The sequence below is a fragment of the Octopus bimaculoides genome, chromosome 1 (genome assembly GCF_001194135.2).
Source record: "Octopus bimaculoides isolate UCB-OBI-ISO-001 chromosome 1, ASM119413v2, whole genome shotgun sequence".
In the NCBI taxonomy this organism is placed as follows: domain Eukaryota; kingdom Metazoa; phylum Mollusca; class Cephalopoda; order Octopoda; family Octopodidae; genus Octopus; species Octopus bimaculoides.
In genome coordinates, this window is record NC_068981.1 from 40,000,259 (window position 1) to 40,011,638 (window position 11,380).

An 11,380-nucleotide genomic window follows, 5' to 3' on the forward strand; every position below is an offset into this window, starting at 1 on the left:
GGGTAAATATATATGGTATGATGAAGTTATAAATTTACATGTATTATATTAAAAACGTGTACATTAGGATAGGATATATGTATATATATATATATATATATGTGTGTGTATGTGTGTGAGTGTGTATGTAAGTATGTGCGTGTGTGTATGTTTCTTGTTACTGTCTCCTTTGTATAATAGTTGTAAATGAGTGTCACTGCCTCATGTATGGAGTCTTTCGTTTCCAATTTTCCATGAAAATGTGTCTGGTCATGGAGAAATATTACTTTACTTAAATCCAGGTGAGGCTTGGTGATAGGAAAGGCATCCAGCCATAAAAAAAATCCACCTCAGTAAAAACTTGTCCAATCCATGCTAGAATGGTAAAGTAGACATTGAAACGATGATGATATATATAATTTGTGTGTGTGTGTGTGCACAATCCTCTTAAGTAAAGATCATTAATGTGAGAACAGAGATAGAAAGAGATAAAAATTATTGAAATGAATTCATAATTCTTGAGAAAACCAATGTTTAACAGACATCTTGCACTGTTCAATAGCAAAACCTTTCACTATTGTTTATATCACTGGAATCTATTCAGACTATCATTTGTGTAAAATTGAAAAAGGGTGAAAGAAGCTTCTACATGGTTCAGTGTATGCAGACAAAGTAAAGGGGAAATAAGTCACTTCTTTTAGTGTATGGATTTGTAAGCTTCTTTTCCATTGGTTGAAATAACAAAATTTTTCTAAAGTGCACTGATTTCACTCATTGGAATCTGTGTTAATTAGTCCTAATTGGATTCTGACTCTGAACACTTTAGTTTAGTTTAGTTTGGCCTTCCTCTCGGATGCTTCAATGATTTTACGTGAGCTATGTCTTGCAAGTCCAATGACCATATAGAAGTTAGCTTTTCTTACAGGCACATCAGAAACTGTGTGCAGACAATTCGCCAACAGACAATTCACCGACAGACAATTCCCACACAGCCTCAAACTCAACACGGAGGCCTACATCAAGTACCTGGAGGAGGCTGTGCCGCCCTGGGCCAAGAGAGTGACTACTGGAACACCCTATGTCTGGCAACAGGACTCTGCACCATGCCATACAATTGTCCTGTCTGTAAGTTGTCTGTTGGCCAACTGTCTGTCGACAAATTGTCTGTCTACTATCAGAAACATAAGTGTTGTTGTTATTGCTCAGTTTTTGTTTTTTTTGTTTGACATCGTCTCAGCCCTGATCAAACAAACCTACAATCAAATAGGTACTAGTCCATTTTATATCTTATTTTTTTTTATTTGTTAAAGGTATCTCCAAGATAGTAAATTGGCTGAACCAGTTAGGTGCCTGATCCTGGAACTCTGAGATTTGGCTGTTATTTCAAACAGATTAAGTAATCATAAATAATCAGCTTTGTTGACTCAAGCTAGTACTGCTTCTGTTGTTGTTATTGTCTAGCCCCAGGTCAGCACTGATATAGCCAACCCATGATCAAAGGCCTTCCAGTCTGGACCATCCTACATCTTATTCAGACATAGTGTATTGAGTATGTGTTGTTTTGGGGCCACAGATTCAACACTGACTTATTTGGCATTAGTTGTTTTAATCTTCTCCTCCATCCCTCTCTCTCTCTCTTGTTGTGAATGTGTGTGTGTGTGGTTGCCTCCAGTGCCAAAAAGTACTGTCACCTCAATAAGCTGAAAGTCCACTCAGCCATTCCAAATTATCAACATCCAGCCTGCTGCACCCAACTTTTTCATTCTGTAGAGTACCAAAGACTAAATTCTGGGGTTATGTAGACATGTGTCTAAATTAAGATGAGACAGTCATGGATGTAATATCTCTGTTCATATATCTTCTCGTTTAAACCTAACATTATCCACTATCCTTCGGTTATGCTTTTTGAGTTTGTTTTTTTTAAACTTTTGAGTGGCTTCAGTGAAAATCAGCAGCTGTTTCTAGCAGGTGTTGCAATCACAAAGAGATTCATATGTTGTCTCATACTAGTATTATTGTTGTTGTAGTTGTTGTGATTGTTAAACCATGAGTCAGAATTGATCCTCCAGATCTATGATCAAAGATGTTACAATCTTGACCAAATTGCGTTAAGCAATAATGTATTCCTAGGTATACGATGTTTGAATAACAATAAAAATGGGTGGGTCACTGCTGGGATATATTTGGTCATTGGTCAGCTCAGTCAACGCTGATTATTATCCAATATGTCCTTCAGTTTTAAGAATAAAAAGATTGATTTTGAGATTTGGCTGTTGTGTCTAGTAAATTGAATACTCACTTAGACACACCTTTCTGTTGTGCACTCAAGAGAAACGTAGCTGTTTGCTGTGCTAAATATCTTTGAATTGATTTTAACATAACCAGTTTTCACAGATCCAAACCTTTTATGCTTTGCTATTGAGAAGAGCCACAAACAAAAAAATTTTCAAAAAGAAATATTAAAAGACATTCAAAGATAATAAAGACAAATATTTGCTGTGGTTTAAAGAAAAAGATAAATAAAGATTGAGGCTAAATGTTCTGGGAAAGGATCCATAGAAAGCATGATGCATGGGTGAGTTATGTGTGCCAGCAAAATAAACAAATGCACTACTGAGGGGTAAATGTGTTTCTGTCACATGCGACTGAGCGTAGAGAATGAAGGTGTAAATAGGTTGTGAAATTTACTGGACAATAATGCATATCAAAGAAAAGAAATTCTTCTTAGCCTTGTTGTTATTGTTACAGGCATGGCTGTATGGTTAAGAAATTTACCTTGAAATTGTACAGTTTGGGGTTCAATCACACTGTGGGGCACATTGGACAAGTGTCTGCTGCTATAACCCTATATGTAATTGTTTATATATATATGTGTGTGTGTGTGTGTTCAAAATAGGTAGTAAAAGAAGTTCATAATTATTTTTTTAAGTTCATCGAAAATCATGATTAAGTCAATAAACATCTTTAAAAGACCTCTGCATATTCAAACCCTCTTTTTCTTATACATACATACATATATGTATATATATATATATATATTGCTGCATCTTCGGAAGATATAACAAAATCTGTTTCAACACACAGGTTCAGATCAAAAGTCTTGCAAATCAAATACAAAAACTAAACACACACACACACACACACATGCACACAGAAGGAGAGAGAAACAGGTGAGAGAGAGAGAGAGATACTTGACTGTCTTGTATGAGAAGTCAAGCAAGCTACAGAAAATTTTTGTTTCGGTTTCATAATTTTCTTTAGTTAATTATTATTCTTTTGTTATTGTCACTATTGTTGTTGTCACATAGTTTGGAATATGTTTCATCACTAATTGTAATTAAATCAAATATTTTAATTAACAAGAGATAATAATCACCCAGTCCCTCTAATATAGGTTTACTATGGCAATATGTCAAGGTTTTGTAATTTTATGCTCTAACAATCCTTTGTCCTTCACTGCCTTGACAGTTCACCGTCACTTGTTCTACTGGAACACCTACCTACGATGGTCTAGCAACCTTTCCAGGGGGAAAACTTGTTCTCAAATCCTGTTCAATGGCTCAAGTCAGGAATCAATGTTGAGTAAGCAATGACTATATATGTTAGGAGGTGGGCTAGTGGTGGGGGTCACAGTGGTGGTGGAGGTACTGGAGCTGGTGACTGTGGTCTTTGAAATGACGGTGGTGTTGACACTGGTGCTGGTGGCAATGATATTTGTGATGGTGGTGGTGGTGGCGGTAGTGGGTTCATTGTGCTTGTGACAGTGGTGTTAGGGACAGGGAGAAAGTGTAGTGGTTGTGGTTGTGGTGGTGTTGGTGGCAGTGGTGTTTGTGATGGTGGTTGCAGTAGTTGTAGTAGTGGTGGTGGTGGCAGTGGCGGTGGCGGCGGCGGCGGCGGCGGTGGTGGCGGCGGTGGCGGCGGCGGTGGTGAAAGTCAAGTCAGGAGTTCAAATTCTAGGAGAGATATTTTCCACAATAACTTTTCTCCAAATCAGCTGCAAACCTGGGTGTTGCCACCCATAACATGGAGGAAAGAAAGTCAATAATTTCAGGGGCCTGGCTGGCTGCTATCAGTTTGTGTTAGTCACCATCGAAATGTCGGGTGTTTTAGGACCCCTGTACTACCAATTTCTTGCACAAAATAGGGATAGCAGTAGCTCATGAGAGAAATGAGGTGGAGTGGTTATTGCAGTATGTGTCACTGGACATTCTCTGCAGCAATGCCATCATGGTCATTACCACAGGACACAGCTGAGCACCCTACTTGTTCTGGGGTATGTGGCCCATAGCTCCCTCCCTCTTCGATCTTCTGCTACTTTACCCCACCTTTCTTTTTGTTTTTGTTTTTTTCCTCTTTTTTATCTCTCTTTTTTTTTCTGTTTCTTTGTATTTAAGTGTTAGAAATAAAAGTTAGATTGGATTAAGGAGAATATCACAATAAAAAGGATTTTAAAAACCCACTGTACAGAATTGGTGCCTGCTTAATTAAAATGACCCACTGGGATTTTTATTGTTTATTGTTTTGAAAAACAAAATGTCAGTCTGAGAGGTGGGGGCTAAACTACAGAAGATTAAGAATCACAGCAGTGTATGACCATACTCCAGTCTGGCGTATGGCTGTACTCAGTCTGGTGTATAACTGCACACTAATCTAATGTATGACTCTACTCAGTCAAGTATATGATTACTCCAGTCTAGCATATGGCTGTACCCCATTCGAGTGGGTGGCTTTACTCAGTCAAGTGTGTAACTACACTCCAGTCTAAAATATGGTGTATGGCTATGCTCAGTCTAATGCATGGTTGTACTCAGTCTGTTGTATGACTATACTCCAGTTTAATGTATAGCTCTATAAGTCTTGATGGCTTTACTCAGTCAAACGTATAACTTAATCATATGACTGTACTCCAGTCAAATGTATGGTTGTATTCCATCTAACTCTCACTCCTCCTGTTTCTATCATCTACGCATACTCAGTTTAAATTCCAACATAAGATGTTTCTGTCTTTCTGCTTTTTTCTAGCCAAGTTACAGAGCAGCGATCCATTCAGAAGGAATGATCGAAGATCTTGTGAAGAATCTGAAGAGTCAGAATGAGGAACTGAAGACCTACTGTGCCTTAGCAATATTTAAGGTAAGTTTCTTTCAATTACCAGGTATATAGATTAAGGTGTGTAGACAAGGCTGTGTGGTTAAGAAGTTTGCTTCCCACCCAATGGTTTCAGGTTCACCCTGTATATATATGCCAAAGGAATTGTTTTTAATAATCAAAAATGAGTTACTTTGCAAATCACTTCTACATCTGATTTTTCTCTTGTAGTGTGCAGAGGATAAAGATAGCCGTGAATTAGTTCGAGAATACGGGGGCCTTCCCCCTTTGGTGGCCATATTGTCATCAGGTAACAACAAGGAGTTGCTGGCTGCAGCCACTGGTGCAATTTGGAAATGTTCCATTAGTCGGGAAAACTTGGTTCAGTTCCGTGACCTGAAGGCCATAGAACAGCTTGTGGCCTTGTTGAGCAACCAACCAGAGAAGGTAACTTTGGTATTGCATATTGCTATTCACATCCTCATCATTGTTATTTCTATGTATTCAACATCAGCATCATCATCATTGCCACCATCAACATCATCATCATCATCATCACTACCACCATCATCACCACCATCACCATTATCATTTTGATACAACCGACATTATCATTATCATTTTTATATAATCATCATCATCATCATTATCATCTTACTGGAAAACATTGCAGTTGATTTTCAATTCTATTTAAACCATTTTTTTTTTTTTCAACTAATTCAAATTTTAGAAACATTCTGTTTGTATTTCTTTATCTACAGTTGAAATTAATTGCTTAGAGTAATTATAAATTATGCTTAAAGCATAAAAATTCAAAGAAATTTTTAAAAATAAAATAAAAAGTAAAAAGTTATGGTAGAAGTTGGAGGCATTCTGAAATGGTTTTTGTTGTTTTGTTTTGTTTTGTTTTTTCTACCATTCATTAGTTTCTGCGATTAACTCTTGTTTCTATGAAAAAAAACTTATTGTTTCGAAAATTATCTAAATTACACTTTCCATCAAAATTTCATGTAGCTTTATGTTCTAAACACCAGCTTAATAATGACAAACTTATTTTACAAAATTCTCTATTTTCAAAATTAAGTGCAGCAAAAGTAATTTATTTCAACAGAAATATGGCGACAAAAGGGTTGATAATGACAAATTTATTTCACTAAAATCATCATTATTTTCCAAATTAATTGAAACTGAAGTAGTGTATTTTAACAAAAATAGGGTAATGAAAGAGTTAAACTTATTGATAACAACCCATCGGAGACCTACACTGATTCTCTGATGCAAATTTCCTGTTTCAAAATAATCTAAATTAAAGCCTTCCTTCAAATTCCATGTTAATTTATGTTCTAGCACCAGCTTATTTCACTAAGTCTTTCATTATTTTCAAATTTGATTGAAACAAAGACAGACTGTATTTCAATAGAAATATGGTAACAAAAGGGTTGAGTATATTTTATAAAACAATTCTAGCGAGGTCGTTGCCAGTGCCACTGGACTGGCTCCTGTGCAGGTGACACATTAGAAAATCATTCGAGCGAGGTCGTTGCAGCTGGACTGGCTCCCGTGCAGGTGGCATGTAAAAAACACCATTTTGAGCGTGGCCGTTGCCAGTACCGCTTGACTGGCCCTTGTGCTGGTGACATGTAAAAAGCACGCACTACACTCTCGGAGTGGTTGGCGTTAGGAAGAGCATTCAGCTGTAGAAACTCTGCCAGAACAGATTGGAGCCTGGTGCAGCCATCTGGTTCGCCAGTCCTCAGTCAAATCGTCCAACCCATGCCAGTAAGGAAAGCGGATGTTAAACGATGATGATGATGATGGTTTGGTAGAATAAAAAAGAAGTTTTTTGAAATGCAGCCTTGTTGAATGGTTGTTAGCTTCAATACCACCCTCCAACATTCCTCATCTCCCATGGCTGGTCGTTATTGTTTGTTGGAAAGTTAATAAAGTAATATATTTAACAAGCGTGAGCTGGCAGTATCATTAGAGCACTGGAAAAAATATTTTGTAGTATTTGCTCAAGCTCTTTACATTCTGAGTTCAAATTTCTCTGAAGGCAACTTCACCTTTTATTTCTCTAAGATCTGTACAATAAAGTACCAGTCAAATACTGAGGTTGATGTGATCAACGAACCTTAGTCCTTTAAAATTGGTGGCCTTGTACTTTAAGAAGTAATTATTATGAGGGTGGCAAGCTGTAACTTTGGATAAAAAAAAAAACAAAAAAAAAAGGATAAAGCTCCTCGTGTCATAGCGACACATAGGGCCAGTTTCCTAGATTCTCAGGCATATATGCTCCCCACTGGATGGGAGGCCAGTCCATCGCAAAAATATTCATTTTTGCCAGCTGAGTGGACTGGAGCAACATAAAATGAAGTGTTTTGCTCAAGAACACAATACATCGACCAATTCAGGAATTGAAACCACATTCTTATGGCCAGGAATCCAACACCCTAACCACTAAGCCAGGTGTTTCCACTTTAACCTTGGCCAAGTGCGATTTTCTTTATCTTCTAGTGGGCTCATGCCACATGAGTCAGAAACTGTCGAGAAGCCCATAGGAAAGACAGAAACTGTCAAGAAGCCCATAGGAAAGATTGCACCAATAATTTCATTGGAACAGCCTTGTTACACTCTGTGTCACACTGATTCTGCCTGAGAAATATGTGAAGAGTACAGCCATCTAACCATCTGACCATCCATCTGACCATCCATCCATCCATTCATCCATCCATCTACCCATCTAACCAACTGACCATCCATCCATCCATTCATAAAACCATCCATCCATCTACCCATCTAACCATCTGACTCTCCATCCAACCATCCATCCATCCACCCAGTCATCCAACCATCTGACCAGCCATCCATCCATTCATCCATCCATCTACCCATCTAACCAACTGACCATCCATCCATCCACCCAGTCATCCAACCATCTGACCAGCCATCCATCCATTCATCCAGTCATCCCACCACCCATCCATCCATCCATCCATCCATCCATCTATCCATCCATCTGACCATCCACCAAGATTTTTTTCCAAAATTTACAATTCCCAACCTTTGTCTACATAAACCTTTACAATTATTCCTTTCTGAAGGTGTTGGTAAATGTTGTCGGAGCCCTAGGGGAGCTTGCTAGGGACCCACCAAACCGTCAAACCATTAGGAAGGCAGGTGGTATAACCCAACTGGTCAACCTGCTCACTGGAACTAACCAAGCGTTGCTAATTAATGTTACAAGAGCAGTCGGACAGTGTGCTGAGGAGATAGAAAGTATGAGGTATCTGTCTTTTATATTTTATGTTTTATCTTTTACTTGTTTCAGTCATTAGATTATGGTCATGCTGGGGCATTCCTTTAAAGAATTTTTTTAGTCGAATGAATTGATCCCAGTGCTTTTGTTTTTTAAAGCCTGGTACTTATTTTATTAGTTACTTTTGCTGAACCACTAAGCTATGAGGATGTAAACACACCAACACTGGATGTCAAGCAGTAATGAGGAACAAACACAGACACAAACATATAAACAATGAGCTTCTTTCAGTTTCCGTCTGCCAAATCCACTCACAAGGCTTTGGTTGGCTTGAGGCTATAGTGGAAGACACTTGCCCAAGGTACTATGCAGTGAGACTGAACCTGGAACCATGTGGTTGGGAAGCAAGCTTCTTACCACACAGCCACCCTTGCACCTAGGTGTATATTCTTAACTATTTTGTTCCTCCTAACATATTTGGTTCCTTTGTTGTTCATTCCAGATTCTCTTAGTTCCCTTAAATTTTTCTTTTCTCTATGGAATACTGGTAGCTGCCTCTGTTTTTTCTTGCTTGTTTATGTTTGGATTGAATATATATATATATATATATATATATACTAGCGGTTTCACTCGGGCAGTGTGGTGGATTTGGTTAAAGGCTATTTCCTATGTATATTTTGAATAATAAAAAGAACTAAAAATTAAAAAAAACAAAAATTCCAAAAACAAAAAAAAATTAAGAACAACCCAAAAACAATACGATGCTAAGGATTTTTTGGGTCGATATTGTAAAACTAACTTCACGGAACCTTATTTGTGGTATAACCTCGCCTTAAAAGAAAAATATATGGTAGTGCGGTTGTTGTATTGGCGACACAAGAATGTTAATCGAAACTGTTCAAGATCAATCATAGGTTGGACGTTCATGTACACTGATTAGAATTGTGAATTTCAATTATTGAAAACGCGTTCCCGGATGGATACAATTGTGCAGAGTCCGTTTGTCTCAATATGGAAAAGCTGTTTGAATGTCGACGTTTGAAGACATTTGTAACTGAAGTTAAAAAAAACATAGCAATTAGAAAGAGCGTAAGCTATAGCTTTTTTTTTTAATGCACAAAAAAATTGAAATTATTTTTTTTCTGTGCCTCTGATTAAAATTTTCGAAAAACAAACCCAGCCACATTACTTGGGAAAAAATAATCTTTATTGTGCTGGTTTTTCGTAAAATTTTGCGCATGGGAAAGGCAACAAAATCGCCCCTCCCCACTTTGAATGGGATATTGCTATCTTAAAAAGTAATAATCGATTATCTCGGTAACCATGGGAGTTGGAGGGCAATAAAAATCTCCTGAACATGAGCAGACCATGCTGCCACTCTGTGCTGAATTTCACGCGATTCCACTGCACCGTTCTCGAGTGAATCTTCCGACACTCAATCAAGCAATCAATCAATCAAGCAATCAAGAACACTGCAATTTATAGTATAGATATATGAGTGAGTGCAGAAAAGTTCCTGGTTTTAAGGATGTCATAAAATGCCTGGCTGAAGGTCCAGCCTTTTGAGTGCTTTTACAAAGCTCAGAAAAACTGAGAGACTACTGCAATAAATGTGCAAATCTGAGAGGGGAATATGTAATACATTGAATAAAATCATAATTACCTGATCCTCCTGTATTTTCTTTTACCCAAAGTCAGAAACTTTTCAACACCCTTATATATATATATATATTTTCTGTAAATGTAATGCTTCTTTATTCAAAATGGTTTGAGTTAATCATGAATTATCTCACAACTTCTAGATTTCAATATGAGAATAGTTTTAGAAGGACATTGTATGATAAGTGCGAGAGGCTGAATCTGGTCAGTTTGAATGTAAAACGTGGAATATTTAGGCCTAATATGGCCAGTTTAAATGCTAAAGTGTTAAGATGTCTTACTGTTTCAACTTTCAGAATCATTGAACAGCTGGATGGTGTCAGGTTGCTATGGTCACTGCTAAAAAATCAAAACCCTGAAGTCATCTCAAGCGCTGCTTGGGCCATTTGTCCTTGTATAGAAAATGCTAAGGTAAGAATCCTTTAATCTCGCTTAATCCAATCCTTGCTCATCTTTTATATCAGTTAAATTACTGTTTTGTTTGTCTGGTGTTTTTTATAATTTTTTTTTATATTGTGATGCATATGGGTGAGAACAGCTGTGTAAAGAAGTACTGGTTTCTAATTGTGGAGGGAACCTGTGGAAGAGGTAGACCCAGGAAGACTTGGGATGAGGTGGTGAAATATGCTCTTCAGTTGTTGAGTCTCACAGAGAAGATGACAAGGGGTCAAGAATTTTGGCAATTTGTTGTGCTTGAGAAGACATGTCAAGCTAAGTGAAATGATGGTCATGGCCAGTGTTGCTGACACATAAAAGGCACCCATGCCAGTGGTAGGTAAACGGCACCTGTGCCAGTGACACATAAAATATGCACTTTGTAGAGTTGTTGGCATTAGAAAGAGCATCCAGCAGTAGAAACTAAGTCTAAACAGACTGGAGCCTGGTGCAACTTTTCTCTGTCATATATGCACATACAGCAGAGCATACTAGCTTCATTCCTTGCAAGCTTATGCATGTCCTCAGCAGTCATAAGCTTACGCATGTCCTTGGCACAAAAAATTCCCCAGTACATACCATGGAGTGATTGGTATTATGAAGAGCATCCAGCTGTAGAAACCATGCCAAAGCAGAGATTGGAGAACAATGTAGTCCTTGGACCAGTTGGATCCTGTTAAACCATCCAACTCGAGCCAGCATTGAACATAGATATTAAATGATGATCATGATACACACTCACACATTTAAATGTTTGCGTATGTGACCAGTTGCCCCTGCGAGTTACTAAACAGATCCTATCAAACCATCCAGCCTATGACAGCATGTTCCATTGGGCAGGGAAGTTGGAAGTTGGAAGTGGGTAGCTTTATTCCAGGTGGGTGTCAGAAGACTAAAGTATGGTAGAGGGACAAGCGTAGGTGTCTTGCAACAGAGGAGAGATATGGTTGAAGATAAAAGAAA

The 11,380-nt window shown here is 38.0% G+C and overlaps 1 protein-coding gene across 1 annotated transcript in view; it reads left to right on the top strand.

The window, feature by feature from the left end:
* Positions 1–10,423, top strand: part of LOC106872633 (outer dynein arm-docking complex subunit 2) — a 133,563-nt gene extending 123,140 nt beyond the window's left edge. The window contains exons 11-14 of the mRNA XM_014919693.2: positions 5,002–5,112; positions 5,299–5,514; positions 8,169–8,350; positions 10,279–10,423. Of these exons, the coding sequence (XP_014775179.2) occupies positions 5,002–5,112; positions 5,299–5,514; positions 8,169–8,350; positions 10,279–10,408 (639 nt within the window). The 3' untranslated portion in view covers positions 10,409–10,423. The remainder of the gene's footprint in view (positions 1–5,001; positions 5,113–5,298; positions 5,515–8,168; positions 8,351–10,278) is intronic.
* The last annotated feature ends 957 nt before the right edge of the window (positions 10,424–11,380 follow it).